The following is a 16,633-nucleotide window of genomic DNA, read 5'->3' as shown; positions in this document are numbered from 1 at the left end:
TGCTTCATAATAGATATATAGACCTCATTCATATCAACTATATACCTTTATTCTTCTGAAGGATCTTTTGTTTTGTATTATATTAAATGATATGTTCTCTGGCTCTGAGTTGGATATAATTGGCATTTTCTGTACATTGATGCAATATATGTTAATCGTGGGATGAGTAATGCATTGTAAGACAGGTGTGGATCCCGTTGAGATTAGCTTATTGCCATGGCATCTGCTAATGGTGAGTTTTGAAATACACAAACACACCCACCAGAGACTTGGGGGCTGCAGGGTATCGTGTTGCAGATTTGCTCCCGTTCAGGTTTGTTGTCCAAATCACACTCATGGCTGTGCCTTTTTTCTGGAGTTAGACACCGTACTTCCCTCATTTGTACGCCTTTTCCACAAGAGCGTGAGCACTGAGAACAAAGGCATGTAAATACTACAGTTGTAAATACTACAGTTGTAAATAAAAACACATCACAATTTATAGACTTGTCCCTTCCAGTGTTGTTTGCACTGTGGCATCATTTCTCTTTCCAACATTATGTTCTCCCCCCCCCCCCTCGTCTCTCACCGCGCTCCACTCTGTTGTGAACCACAGAGGCTCGCACTCTCCCATCTCACATTGTTGCACCGCGGCAGGCTTGTCCAGATGAGCGCACTCACTGGCTGGTACGACAGTAAAATCATTCCCCATCTTCTGGACACAAATGACGTCCAGTCGCTGAGTTCCATTACCACAGGGGACATTACACTGGAGAGAGAAAATACATTTTAAAACCAGGAATACAATATCTGTAACTGTAAGAGGAAGTCTCTTTTACTTCAGAACTAAAAAACTAAAACTATATATGCCTACATAAAGACAACATTAATTGCTTATTAAATCTCATATGATTTAATTAAAATCTAAAGAACAACATTTTTTAATTCTTTGTATAATGTAAAACAACATTATTGAAAATGCAACATTTTGGTTATGAACTTTTTCATCAAACTCATAGTACAAACACAAAACAATGTCTTTAAACTAGAAACTCAAAACAGAAACAAACTGAAAATCAAAGAAAACTAAATATGTCAAAATTCATTTAATTTTTAATAAAACTTTCATCAAAAAGCATCAACATTCAAATCTAATTTTCCTCCATTCCTCATGTATTTCATTCATTCTTCATCCCCAGTGTCCTACCTGTGTCCAGGGGCTGCTGTACCACATGGTTATCGCCAAACAGGGACCCCCGTTGCAGGCCTTCATCTCTGCTGGTTTGTCCCCAATACAGTCCCCTCCTCCACCTCCCTCTCTCACCCCTCCTCGAGTCAGACACACCGACTCCCTCTTCTGCACCCCGGGGCCACACTGCGCCGAACACTGAGGGACAAAGTGCAATATCATGTAGAGGATTACTGTTAAGTGCTGTGATGTTTCTCTTTTCTTGCCTCTGCGAGTTACTCACAGTGTTGGACCAGTCAGTGAAGTACCAGTTGGTTACACAAGGGCCCATGTTGCACTCCTCACTTCCTTGTGGGCTGGCCCCGGTGCTGCACTCTTTTTCGTTCACCTCGTTGCCTTGATCGCTGACGCAGAGCACACTCCTCGTCCTCCTCCCAACCCCACAGTCCACTGAGCACTGTGACAAGTGAAGGGAGGACAAACAAGAATGAGACTGATAAAGAAAGGGCGTACAGTTGAGGGATTTTACGTCAATCATTCACATGACCTTAATTAGAATCTAGAGTTGAAGAAATACTACTTGAAAAAACAGTTTGAATATTGATTATCAATTAATTAATCCTGTATTTGTTCCCAAAGAGCAGATTGTTGTGCACCAGGAAAACATAAGCATGAATATGTTTAGTTATAAATACAAATAAATGATGTGTATGTGAAACTATAAAAAGTTGTTGGTTGGCTGGAACTTTTTTTATGATGAATTGTGTTTTATATTTTCATATTTACCCAAAATGCGTAATTGTTTAATTAAAAAACATAAATTAACCCCACCCATGGCAAAGTGTCTGCTGTCCCTGACCATAAATAGTTCACCTAATAAAAAAATAAAAAAACGTATGATAAAGACACAGTGACTGAATTTTAAAGGACAAAGCCCAAATTGAAACTCCATGCACACAAGACTCTGTGTCGTGATTTCAGATTCTACATAACTTGTCTTCTTTTTTGACGTATGCAGAGCCATTAGCAGATGCATTTCCCCGTCACAGTGACCTACCGTGCTCCAGTCGGATCTGACCTCCCAGTGGGAGCAGAGGCCGAGCTGACAGGCCTGGGTGGAGTCGGGGGGGGTGAGGTTGGCACAGCGCTGCGGGTGGACCATGGTGGAGCGGTCCCCAAAGCTCTGCCTGCACTGCAGCTGCCTCTGCTGCGCCCCGGGGCCACACGACACGCTGCACTCTGACCAGGAGCTCGCCTCCCAGCTGAGGGGGGGGAGGGGGGGAGAGGGAGGGACATGTTGGAAATACATTTTACAGGAAAAATACTACTTCAATAACATCTAAAACTGTCCGCAACAAATCATGTATAAACTAACAATAACATCAGTTTTTTTCAATTAGTTATGCTTTTACTAGAATGAAGAAATAATAAATATTATCAATACTTTTTGACTGTAATCTTTAATTACATTGAATGAAATGTGCCAGCACAGTGACATAATGTCAACCACTTTACAGTAGAAATAAACTTAATGTAAAAAAACACGTCTTTATAAGGAGTGTTTTTTATGTAGTTATCAGCAATGTAAAAATCCCTTCCCAGAGTGTTACATATCAAATAAAAGATATGATGTGAATCTTTAAAGGTAACTGTGTGTTTTCTTACAAGGGTGGGCATGCATGAGGGTTACAAGGCTCCTCCTCAGGAATCGGCCTGGCTGCGGAGTCACACTTGGCCTCCGGGACTTCATCGTCTGTGTGGCGGTTTATACACAGAATGACTCTGCTCTGAGACCCTGCAGAGAGAGAGAGAGAGAGAGATGGACAGATAGATGCAGAGAGAGAGAGAGAAAGGTTGATAGATGCAGAGAGAAAGAAAGAGATGGACAGATAGATGCAGAGAAAGAGAGAGAAAGATGGATAGATGCAGAGAGAGAGAAAGAGATCAGTTTCATGTTCTTGTACCTGCATCTAGCAACCACAGGAGGGCGACATCACTTTATCCAAAGTAAAGCAGTAATGTTTTTTATTTATATAGAAAACATTTGTTTTTGATTGGTCCTAAGTCTTGAAATATGGTACGGATCTTTATATTTACAGTATATGCTACAGACATTATTTGGGAAAGTATCTAACAATACAACTGTTATATCCTTGATGTTCAACTTGTTATGAGTTCATACACACAGATCATTGATGTAGCTTTTTGTAGTGTATGGGATTCAGCCCTCTTATTGTCATACTATATTTACTAGTAGGGCACATGGGACTTCTGTATTTTTCCAAATATATAATGAATGTCCTATGTGCGCTAAAAGACAGAATCAAGTTTTATAAAAATAACAAACTTCCAGTCAAACGGTTTGATGGATGATCAAAATAAAAAAATTCCAGTAGGGCCACAATTGGGTTAAGCATAAAGCATAAAGCAATGCAATACAATGCATATTAGGTTATAATAGGAGTGTTTGAACTCTGACCTTTGCCACAGGAAGCAGAGCACTCTGTGAGTTCTCCTCTCCTCCACACAAATGGCGGCTGAGTGTCCGGTGGCAGGTCGGTGCGAGGGGGGATCCGAGCATTCCTATTGGGGGCAGAGGCTCGGGGACGGGACCTCTCAGGTGTCCATCGGTCCGAGATGGGGGGAGAAAACACAGAGGTGGAGGAGGAGGAGGGGAAGGATGGGACTGAAATAGGAGGAGGAGCAGGAGGAGGGTCTTCTACTGACACAGTTAGAGGACCTTGGAAAGAAGAAAATACTGATGTAACAACTTGTTTTGAACAATACATGTCTTTTTTTAAACCAGAAATGTAGATGAAAAAGAGGTTACATAAAAGACAACAGAAAATCAATGGACATATACCACATCATAAATACATTTCAAATTAAATAAAAATCAGCATGTGGGTCAGATCCAAAATGATAAAACATATATGGGGCATATTTTGGATGAAAAGAAAGCCAAACAGATATCTCACACAACCACCCCAAATAGGCATAGTAAATTACCCAGAGTTCCTCAACCAAATCCAAAAATGGTCCCACATCGAGAAAGTGTAGAAAGAGGGAAGAGAGAGTGAACATTGGGAAACAGACACAAGGAGGAGAAAAGCGCAGTGAGAAAAGTGTGAGAAAAAGGTGAAATATGTTTACATATTGGGAGTAAGCAGTGAGTCAGATGCTATTGATGTCATGATGAGGTCAGTGTCTCATGACAGCGATCATGTGAGCCAGATAGCCTCCCATGTAGGTCATACACAAACACACAAACACACTTGCACAATAATCCTAGCACCACACCCATCCTGATACATAAACACATCAATCACTCTCATGGTTTCACAGTAGTGTTTCCCTGAGTAATTTGGAAAGAATGAATCTTGAGATATTTGATTAAGGGTTCCCCTCTGCCACTGACAAGATTGAACTATGTGCTGAACATGACTGTCTCTGTGTACAACATGCAGAAAGCACAGCTGTCAACAACAGAACACGGAAAATCAGGAAGTGCGATGGACGTACTGCGAAGAGGGGCCCTCCCTGGGTCTCGCTCCCTCGGCCTCTCTCTGGGTGTCTCCCTCTCTCTCTCCGTCACCCTTTCCCTCTCCACCTCCTTCTTCTCCACAGGAATATAAAACTCATAATCGATGCCTGGGTTCTCCTTGTGGAAAATGATCTAGAGAGCAAGACAGGGTGAGAGAAGAATCGGAACAAGAGGTGAAAAACAGCCAATGAGAAGGAACACCCTAAAACAGCTTTATGGATCCCCATAGAGAAGTGTACTAAGAAGTCAGTATGAGCCACAGAAAAGTTAATAAGGCGCTGTCAGAAAACCACTGTCAAGCTCACAGATGCCTCAGCAGGGTGTATGTTTGTCACTATGTGCCCCCCCCCTCTTATTATTAAACCCTGCAGACCATCTTACACAACTTAACATAGCCACGGTCATCTAAACTTAATCAGCTGGAGTCCCATGGCAACAACATTTGGATCTGCTATATTTTGCTTGAGATGGCATTGTAATTCAGGCAGCCGATTGGTCAATGCATCACTTTGATCCAAAAGGTCGTTTATCAATAACTATAAGATAGACTAATGTAAACTTGGTACATACACTCCACCGAGGATGACTCCTTTTTACTTTGGTGATTCAAATTTCCCATCATCAATTTATCCGTATGACAATGAAAGGATTAAAGCAAAACACATCATCTTTTTAAAACCATAACCTGTAGTGTTTACGCTTAGGTTTTCTGAACATATATTCTTGGACTATATGACTATGTACAGTATGTGCATGTATAAATATATATGAAGTGTTTTTACAGTGTGTTTGATTTATATTGACAGAGACAAATGATATGCACATGAATATTGATGCATTCAACTAAATCTGTGAACTTTAGAAATGATGGCAGGCAGACAGTGTTACTTTTTGACAAAATAAGACTAGCTATTTTCAGTTTTTATGCTAAGCTAAAATAAGAATTAAGCATTACTTGACCTCTCGTCTGCTACACTAATGTGATAGTAAGATAAGGTAAATAAGAGGAATGCTAGCGGTAGCCGGAGACTCACCTAAACTCTGAGTAAACATGAGCTGAGCAGGACAACATGAGATGTCCTAAAACAGTCAGTGTACAACTGCAAAACCTAATTTTCCTCCTTCAGTTGCTAGGCAGACTTGTCTTTTATTCTTTTTCCATTCAACGATATATTAAGAAACGTTTAATGAGCAGCACAGCCTCATAGTGCACTGCTGAGGTTATAGACTTTTAGTCATTTAATGTCTTATTTCACAATCCCATAAAGCCTTAAAAAATGCAGGTGATTCCACTGCAGATCAAACCCTGGCTTTGGTGGACGCTTGCTATTTATATCCCCCATCCTTCCCTGTAGCTCCTGTAATCAAAGCTGCAGATGCCTTCTGTTCTTTAATAAGATCTTAGCCTGAGGTTAGAGTTGTTATTATTAAGCTATGGATAGTCTGATATGGCTCAAGCTAAGCATGAGTATAGCTGCCGTTATCCCCCTCTAATGCTAACATAACGAAGAAAGGCAGAAATTGACACAGAGCAGGGGAGCATTGCCTCAGGCTTTCAACAATACAGTTATAGAGAGGTGAAATACATGTTTATGCACATGTTCATACAGTATGTGTACATGTGTGATTCTTATCATAAAATTCATTATGCCATGCCCGGAATCATGTTTGCTTACAGGGTTCAAATAAACAGTGTACTTACATATAGCTGGAGCTGTGTGGTGGTGGGTCCTGGAGCTCCGAGGGACTCTCCTTTCTCCTCCTCCCCCTCTGCCTGTGCTCTAGGTCGGTTGTAAGTGAACGTGGTCCCTCCTGCCTGGTACTCCCCTGGAGGGTCCACAGCCCAGCGCCCGTTCACCACTGAAGCCCCCGTGCCACTCCTCATGGCTGGGGAAATTGGGGCGGCATGTTAGAAAGGCAGACATGAAGAATGGAGCAAGAATTACGTTTTATTTTATTATTTTAAAACTTGTATAGTCTACAAAGTAGTGATTTCTTCAGAAACCTCCATTAGCTTAAACATACACAGACTTTGGGGTCTTATTACCAAACATACGGGCAAACACTCACACACTTCACTGGTTCTTCATGGGCTCTAACCAGATATACAGTTCATTTCCAAGCCAGCACACACTTGCTCAAAGGCCAAATCTATTTCCCAAATCTACAATTTCCATGCCTCACGTTTTACTGCAGTTGGAACCGGTATTGAAACCAGAAATCCTAAACCATGTGTGCATGATTTTGTTCGTGTCTATTAGCTCTTACCCAGGTAATTAGGGCTGGCGCGTCTCTCCGTGATGTTAATGAATGTAGCTCCTGGCGGGATGTCCAGGAGCTTGTGGTAACCAAGGGGAACCGAGACATTTTGGAAGCTTCCCGTCACCTTTCGACAGGAGCTCTCCCGCCCACCACACACTCCACACTTGTCAATCACAGAGCCGGAGCCCAGCACCCCATTGCAACCCTCGGTCTGGCAGGAGAGGAAGGTGAAAAGACATGAGTGAAGGGTCTGAAAATGAGTGGGGGAAAAGTGGCTCAGGGGAACAAGAGAGGGGGTGGGGACAGAGCGGGGAAAAGCTATTCCAATGTGGTTGAAATTTCACATCCATCGCCAGTGTTTACTTCACCGTTGTTTGAGTAAATTGGAAACTGTTGCTGCCCAGATTCATGCCAAAAAGAGAAGCGTGGAATAAGCGTAAACCCAAAGAGTACAAATGAGAGAAAGAGGAAAAAACAAAGAGAACAGAGGCCCAGAGCAGGGTAATAAAACGAGACTGGAGACACTTCGAGTCTGAATGCCAGCCTTAAATCAGCCTCCAGACGTGAAAGAGGTTCTGGACTCTGTCAGCTCCAGCTTGACAGGATGAACTTGGGCTCAGACACCTGAGAGCACAAAGTCCTCACTCACATGCACATTTAAATGCACTCACCAGACATTGACCCTCTAGACAAATGTCATTGGTGCTGACATTGAAGCAGGGGGTCCCGTCTCTGACGCGCTCGGCCTGGCGGACATAGAAACGATAGCCAGCAGGTCTGCAGGTCAGCTCGCACTGTTTGTCCGCACCAACTGCAGCAGAAATACAGAGAAAAGGAGGATTATTGCACAAAGTATTGTAAGGTGTGTGTTTTAATGGGAGATCTTTTTCTCTGCGTCTGCCTGGCGTAGAAAAGACCCGGCTGGGTGATGAATGTCTTTCCATGTGGCTTCCCCGACAGCCAGACAGCAGCAGAGTCATTACCTATTTCCCTCTGCTGCTCAGGAGATACAGACCCAGAGGAGAGGTGTAAACATGAGCCTGAGGGAGGCTTGATTTATGAAAGTAACCCAGTGGGTAAACACAGCAGGGAGAGACTTTTAAATAAGAGAACAGAAGAAAAGAATAAGAGAAAGAGAAAAGAGCTTCAAGGTAAAAGAGGAAATTGAAGACTTTCAGTCCTGAAAGAATAAGCAGAGAAATAAACAAGTGGAGAATACAGAGGATCTCACAAGGGAAAAGGGGTGGGGTTCAAGTCAAAAATGTGGAGAAATGTGTGTCTGTGTGCTGAAATACAATAAGTAGGTATGCATAAATAGTTCAGAATCTTTGGAAGTACGCCTGTTTGCTTCATTCTGCTTCGGCAATTCTGATACTTGAAAAACAAACTCTCTACTGAAAGTCGGAAAAGAAGCATTTTTACATCAATGTACCACTTATAAACACACAGACATGAAATTATCTTTAAGTTGTTAATCTTGTAAAGAGACGGATAAGCATATCTCCCAACTATTCCTTTAAAGAAGAAAAAAGAGATAGAGGAAGACAGTGAAGGGACATTGAGCGGCTCCACTGTTTGTCATCCTCTCTGAGGTCAGAGATTGGGGGTCTAAGGAGTTAGAGGCCCTGGGCAGAGCGAGTGTGTGCCTGTGTGTATAGCGCTGGTGTGTGTAAAATAGAGCTATAAACATGAGCTCATAGATTTAGTGGAGAGGGGAGGGGGGACTTTCTGTCAATGGGAGTTCAGGGGTTAAAGGAGATATACTGTGTTTCTGAATGTGTGGCTTCTCTTTGCGGTGTCGTATTTTCTGTCAAATGATGACAGAAAGTGCCCACTATTGAATTCTAAGAAAATATGAACAGCATGACACCTTGTAGTCAAACTATTTTTAACGTTGCATTATTCTATGCTTTAAACCTTGAGGCCTTGAAATATAACACTAAAGACCATTATGGGAAGAGACCCCTCCCATTTCAATAGGCCATCAGCACCAAGTAACTCAAAGCCCTACCATCTTCAAAGTAAAGATGCTCAAAGGAGATACCCCGGACAAAGACTAAAGGTCAAATACCTGAGCCCATCTTTCACCTTGTGTGTCCAAGAGAAAATGCAGAAACTGAGGAGTCTTTTGTTAACTCAAAGTGACTCCATATGCTTTCACAGAATCTTGTTTACTTGAATATTGGAACTGTAGTGAAACAACCCTTTGCGAGGGGTAAATATAAGTAGTCATTATATGTGAAAACAGAAAACAGCCTTTTGACAAGAAGGATTAGTAAGACTGGACTGCAAATTCATTATTTGTGATGCTTTCCAATTTTATGTGGACAGCACCAAACCACCACACATTTTCTTAAGTAGATTTCCAAAATATATCTGGATCCGGGATGGACCATGTTGTGAGTCCCGACAAAAAACAGTTTGACAGATGTTTGTGCCTTTGAGAGTGAGACATCCTGATGCGTGGACATTAGGTAGTATATTTATCTCATTAAGTGGCTGGAAGTGGTCAGGAAGTCCTACACACAAAGCGATTGATGAAGGCTTTATGTACCAGTTACAAGATGTGCTTATAAATATAACCCTAAAATGTGGAAGTGGCCCTTTAAAAAAAGTAAACAAAGACTGCACAACACTTTAGAGTTTAGGGAGCAGTGACATATTACAGGTGCTGAAAAATATGGATTAAGTGAATTTGAGGGCCTATAAAACATCAGAAAGGAAATGCTTCATGAAAATTGTACAACATGTCAAAATTGTACAATATGTCATCAATATGTGGAAACTATCTATGCTTATCTTTATTATAGACCAAATAGATAAGTATTAAAAATAAAAAGTGTAATCTGATGATGATTTATTTAATAGATTTAAAGGGTTTACACATGAATTTTGTTGCATATTACTACTGTTCAATAATGTGTGTTCCATATAAATGAGCCAAACCTTTTCAAACTAAAGCTACACACACACACACACACACACACACACACACACACACACACACACACACACACACACACACACACACACACACACACACACACACACACACACACACACACACACACACACACACACACACACACACACACACACACACACACACACACACACACACACACACACACACACACACACACACACACACACACACACACACACACACACACACACATTTGTTGCTACTAGCTGCAGCAAAACAGACACACAGTACATATATATTAAGAAAAGGGGAGTCAGTGATCCCACCCTCTCTCTCTCTCCACCTTTGTTCTTTCTTTCTGCCGTCAAAGTTATCATTGAGAGATTAGACTGGAGACAAGAGGGGGAGACAAGTTGCCACTCATAGAGAGAGAGGTCTCTATGCTTCCTCCTCATCACACTCTTCATCTCCTCCTCTTCCTGCCCTGAAGTCATGTTCAAGTGCTCTCACAGACCCAATCCTCTTTAATGCTTCTAAAGCGCCTTTATCTTTCATTTATCTCTAGCTACTTCACCCTGCTTTTCTCTTCGCCTCGATCTCGGGCCTCTCTCTCTCTTCCACTGTCTCTCTCTCCCTCTCTGAGCTTAGTGTTCAGACAGTGGAATATATGTTCTCTAAATATACTTCCCCACTATCTCTCCGTCTAAACAAACTCCAACTGGGAGAGAGAAAGAGAGAGGCAGCGGGACAGGAAGAGGGGAGAATGGGGTGAGCAGAGAGGGGATGAGGCCAGAAAAAAAGGGAATATTCATGTAAAACAACACCTGCACGTGCAGCGCTTACAAATGGGAGGTACTACTATTCAGAGCCCAGCTTGTAAGGGGAAACATCACCACCAAAATGAAACACATCTGAAGTTAATAACCAAAGTGGCAGCTTTACAGTTTAAGCTTCCACTTTCAACCGTAGGCCACAACACGTTTCATACATAACAGGGACATCACCTTGGAGACAATATAAATACTTATGGGAAATATATGCAGTGTTGTAGGAAGTCCTAAACAGATGAGTGCAACTGGAGCGAAATGACTATTACCCCTCGAAACACACACACACACACACACACACACACACACACACACACACACACACACACACACACACACACACACACACACACACACACACACACACACACACACACACACACACAAACACACCCAGACACACACACACACACACACACACACACACACACACACACACACACACACACACACACACACACACACACACACACACACACTCCTCGCATCCTCCAGTGTGTTGATGGGAAGCTAGATATGAAGTTTTGGGTTGTAGCCAATGGGAGCAGACTGAAGTAAACAGTTGACTTAGCAGAGTGGAAAAGGATCATCTCCAGCGCAGATCGAGTGTGTTTGACCGAACTGACGTCATGTGCAGCTGCATGCCTTTAAAACACACAGTACTGTATCAAACCATCGGGGTCGTCACCACCAATTAATGTGAAATCTGCCATTTGGTGGCTCAAAGAATTCCTCAAAAATAATGGAACTATGTTGTTTTAGTGATGCTAGAACCATGATTTACCCATGTACAACATACGAGGTTGTCTCTGTTTCTCTTCCCCTCCTCAGCAGATCTCAAGGACACGCTGGTTTAAAATAAGCCAGAGTGGAGCAGAGGGCAAGGATACACAGCAAATAGAGAGAATTTATGAGCATGTCGATTCAGTATAAATACAGTAATCTCGCTCTTCCCCTCACAAACATGCAGAGAGAACAGAGGTGGGTGAAAGAGAAGCCCCATGTGTGTTTATGCAGACAGTTAGGCTCCAGCCATGACTATAGATAGTATAGATGTGCAGCGCACGTTGTATAGATCTGCCTGCATCTTCAAAGATTCCTTCTCTGATGAAACCAAAATAAATCAGTACAGCCTTTAAGATAAACTGCACCTATGTTGTCAGTGTTAACCTTTCACACAAGTAATGGAAAAAAGTGATGTCATCTATCCATTATCTATAAACGTAATCCTTTGCAGGGTCACAGGGGATTGCTAGCTCTTACTGAGTTAAAAGGGACAATAGGTCAATCAGGATCCTCACGATAATATAAACAGGCATTTAACGATTTCAAATTTCCCTGCATGTACGGGTTGGCAATAAACACTGTTAGACAAATGTGTCTATCACATAATAGACTGTATATTAATGGACATAGTGTCCGTGACGTCACCCATAGTTTTCTGCAGAACTAATGTAAAGCACAAAGTGGGCGGAGCCTAATTCAGGCTGCTAACGTGTAGTCCAAATATGGGAAAAGAGGCACAATTGTGGCGGGCCTGGCTGCTGAAACATGCCCCTCTGTTTCGAAGCTCCCACGCTAACTAGGGCTAACAAGCTAGGCTAAGATTTTATGGGATGCCTCTTATAAGTCTACAATTAAAGATATTGTAGCCAAATGTATCCAAAGCAAGTATTTGTGATACATGCCGTGTGTTTTTAATTTAGTTTTTATTTTGACATACAGTAAGTGTTATTTATGTTTTAAGACAAAGAAACGTAAGTACTGTATGGGGTTGGCATTGCTGATCTAGTGTATCTGGCTCTACTCTCTCACAGTGTGTGTGCTGAGGAATTCACGCCAACTGATACAGTAATCACAAGTGGATAATGGACAGACAGATACACAAACATACATGCACAAACATTTTTCCAAATAACATCTCAGATCCATTAAGCCATTCATCGACAGTGAAAGCACACTTGTCAATAAGCTCATTGTGTAAATACACAGAGACTTATACACATAAGTCAAGTCTAATGACAAATACTGTTGATAATATCCCACAGCTGTGTTTCTCTCTTCCCCTCCTACAATCTCTCACTCCCAAAACCCCCATGTAATATATTCTCTATCAACACCCCCTTCTCTCTCTAATACCTCAAATATCTGTTCAGTCTCTTTCTTTTCCTCAAGCATTGGAAAAGAAAGATAAATAGACACAATCACCACTGCGTTGAACTATTGTGCACTTAACAAGAAAGCAAACAAACACAAGGATGCACTCATAACTTCATAGAGTACAGAAAAACAAAGAAACACACACACAAGCCACGTTTTCTCTCTTTGCTCCCAGCGGTCATGAGACAAAACACTTGCATCCCATCACCTCTCACCTCCCCTTCTCTGTCTGTCTCTTTCTTTCTTTATCTCACTCAGTAGGAATCTGTGTGCTGGAGAAGCTTGGCAGGAGAGGACGGGACATGTTGGACAAATGAGAGGAAAAAGAGAGGAGGGAGAGTGTTTTTGTGCAGAGAATAAAGGCAGATCGAGTTCCAGTCATTCTCTTTTCCTCTTGACTCCCACCACCCTCAACGCTACATTTACTACAGGCCAATGAGAGGAGGGATTTTGGTGACTTGAGCATGCAGCAAAAGCCCTGCCAACACACATTAATACCAGAGCAACATTTAACTCACTTAATCACACATTTTACTTGCGCTTTTTCACCCCCCTTCCCCTCCGCGAGCATTTAATTCTCACAATAAGCATATTATCACAAAGCCCTGTGCAGCTCAACCCTAAACGACCATGTGTGTTAACTCAGAGCTCACCCTCGGTGAAAGGTTCCCAGTTGTAGAGGCGACCCATGAACTCCTGGGTGTTAAAGGCTGCACACTGCTCTGCTCTGGAGTCCAAAGCACCTCCTCCACACACCTGGAGGACAGAAACACAGAGAGACAGACAGTTTACTATTGACCGAATACGTAATAACCCAGCTATTAAAACACTTGTTTATCTCCCACTCCCGGGAGAAGTAAGGGTGGAGTGGACGGTTGTGAGGAAAGCCAACGCAAAAAAGCGAATAAAATTAATTAGATTTGATCAAGATTAGCGCAATTTCAATACACTCAAACACACATGTAGTCTGTGCTGATTTGGCAGGGATCAAGTGTATTAGAACCATATGGAAATAATAGATTTTTTTGGAAGTGGCTGCTCACATAAATCCACCACGGCATGACCACAGAATGTGAGTGAGAGTGTGTGAGTGTGTGTGTGTGTGAGTGTGTGTGTGTGTGTGTGTGTGTGTGTGTGTGTGTGTGTGTGTGTGTGTGTGTGTGTGTGTGTGTGTGTGTGTGTGTGTGTGTGTGTGTGTGTGTGTGTGTGTGTGTGTGTGTGTGTGTGTGTGTGTGTGTGTGTGTGCACGCACATGTTGAGCTTGTGCTCATTCAAGCAGAATCCTTATGGAGCTGTACAGTGGAAGGAGTTTTAGCATACCTGCACTTAAAGGACAACTGAAACATCAAGCAGACACGACTCTGGTGGTTTGTACTGTACTGACTATAACTCACATAGCCCCAGTCCTGTGGGACACACGCACGCACGCACGCACGCACGCACGCACGCATACGCACGCACGCACGCATACACACATACACACTATGCTAATTTACACTTCTACTTCACACTATTATTACAGGGTAATATTGTTGCTTTAAAGCCACCTTAAATAGTTACATTTCTAATAACTGTAACACCATTGGCATTACTCTCTGCTTCAGCTGTACTTTGTTTTTGTGATACCTACAAAGTGCTAACAGCCAGGCTAGGTTTTCCCAATGCTAAGCTAACTGGCTGCTAGCAGACAAGTCAAATCAATCGAAATCAAGTCCCATTTATTCATAAAGCACTTTTGTAACTAACTCAATTCAACCAAAGTGCTCTGACCAGAACAGCGAGGGAAGCAAAACATGACATTAACCTAAATGCTTCAGTAAGTGAAACATGCGCCACATACAGTAAGGAGGAATTAAATGCTAGTGAGCTAAACTACTTTGATGTTTTGAGGCATTGGAGAGGGCTGAGCTGATAGGGAGAGGGATGCTCTTCTATTGGTAGAATAGGAGGCAACACATAACCTTGAAAACAATCCTGAACTGTACTAGTGGCCAGTGGAGTGAGGCCACAAAAACGGTTATATGGTTCATCTTCTGGGTACCTGTCAGAAGCCTGGCTGAGGGCTCTGGACCTGTTGCAGTATGCAGAGAGTTTGAGTAGTCCAGGCGGAAGGATATAGAGGTGAATGAGAGAAACAGCTTGATACTGGTAAAATTATGAACCTGGAATGGTCTGTTTGGACTTCTTCATGAACCTGCTTGTCAAGCGCAAAGGTGAAATCCAATATCACACCAAGGTTTTTTAGCATGAGCTTTAGTAAGAATGGACAGGTTGCCAAGAGTGTTTGTCATCACTTGGATGGAGGAAATAGGATAACTTAGGCTTGCTTTCATTTAGAGGAAGTGTTATTCCATCCAACCCTTTATATCCTCAAGGCAGCTCGTGAGACTGATGGGATTAAACCGGTCAATTGGTTTCAGTGGGAAATAAAGCTGTGTCATCATCAGCATAACTGCTTTGCATTAGCTTCATATTTAACAGACAGATGTGGGAATACAAAATAAGCATTTCAAAATGTTGCTGATTTTACTTTCGTGCTTTTAAATAAGTAACATTATGAGTGTAGGTTCTTTATAATTATATCATGGTCATTTTCATTGTTGTGGTTTTTTCAGCATACTTCTTCCGCTGCTGCACACACACACACTTGGCTTCATCAGGTATCATTGCTGTGGGAAGCCGCAACCACGCTGCCTGGTCGAAAAGCCGCTGATAGACATCTGGCTCGAACACACTCACACTTTCTGTTGCATGCCGCACATAAAGCTCTCAGATTTCCTTCCAACTTTAATCTCTGTCAGCTCTACAATCATCCTGTCTTCACTCCTCCCTTTCTTTGATTCGTTCCTCTTGTCTTTTGTGGATTTCTCTTCACTCACACAGCTGTCACAAACAGCTGGAACGTTCATAGTCACAATGCAGGGACAAGAGCAAGGGAGTAGTCCAGTGTACGCACGCACGCACGCACGCACACACACACACACACACACACACACACACACACACACACACACACACACACACACACACACACACACATTTCCCATGTGAACCAGTCTCTGCGACAAAGTGTAACTAAAAGTGTCAAAGCATGCGGTCATTGACATTAGCCTTTGCTGAATTTCACACGTTAACTATGTGTGTGTGTGTGTGTGTGTGTGTGTGTGTGTGTGTATGTGTGTGTGTGTGTGTGTGTGTGTGTGTGTGTGTGTGTGTGTGTGTGTGTGTGTGTGTGTGTGTGTGTGTGTGTGTGTGTTAAAAGGAATGTGTATCGCAGTCATGTCACAAGGCACTCATAAGGATCATCTGTTGTTTCTTTTTTAGTAAAGTGTGAAACCAGCTCATGAAACTTTATTTGGTATGCTACGCTGCAGTTTCACGCTGCTGAAAGAGACTTATATTTGTGTTATTCATGAACAATATAGTCTCTTATACAAAGGCGTGTGTTTTAGCAAAGTCCCCTGAATATACTGATTAGGTATGCCGGTGGGCTCTTGAGTGTCAGTGTACGTAGGGGACCTGATGTTTCCAAGTAACATTGTAAATCTGCCCGGATGTGTGTAGAATGCTATCTCTAATGGTTGTAAATATTTCTGCAGGACATAAACATGTTGGGCCTCTTTTCTAACTAGATGGTTTCTTTGTATCTGTGCATATGTGTGTGTGTTCTCACCAGGCAAGGCAAGGCAAGTTTATTTATATAGCACTTTTCAACGCAAGGCAATTCAAAGTGCTTTACAAAAAAT

The 16,633-nt window shown here is 42.3% G+C and overlaps 1 protein-coding gene across 1 annotated transcript in view; it reads right to left on the bottom strand.

Moving 5' to 3' along the window:
* The window catches only part of adamtsl4 (ADAMTS-like 4), a 37,601-nt gene that overhangs the window by 2,618 nt on the left and 18,350 nt on the right, over positions 1 to 16,633 (bottom strand). Inside the window, 12 exon segments of the mRNA XM_034101824.2 lie at positions 263 to 410; positions 569 to 748; positions 1,187 to 1,366; positions 1,452 to 1,625; positions 2,226 to 2,430; positions 2,834 to 2,963; positions 3,648 to 3,908; positions 4,691 to 4,844; positions 6,415 to 6,599; positions 6,981 to 7,185; positions 7,646 to 7,785; positions 13,541 to 13,643. Coding sequence (XP_033957715.1) covers positions 263 to 410; positions 569 to 748; positions 1,187 to 1,366; positions 1,452 to 1,625; positions 2,226 to 2,430; positions 2,834 to 2,963; positions 3,648 to 3,908; positions 4,691 to 4,844; positions 6,415 to 6,599; positions 6,981 to 7,185; positions 7,646 to 7,785; positions 13,541 to 13,643 — 2,065 coding nt within the window.

This window comes from Pseudochaenichthys georgianus, chromosome 16 (assembly GCF_902827115.2).
Source record: "Pseudochaenichthys georgianus chromosome 16, fPseGeo1.2, whole genome shotgun sequence".
NCBI classification, from domain to species: Eukaryota; Metazoa; Chordata; class Actinopteri; order Perciformes; family Channichthyidae; genus Pseudochaenichthys; species Pseudochaenichthys georgianus.
This window is presented reverse-complemented; position numbering and strand designations above follow the sequence as displayed.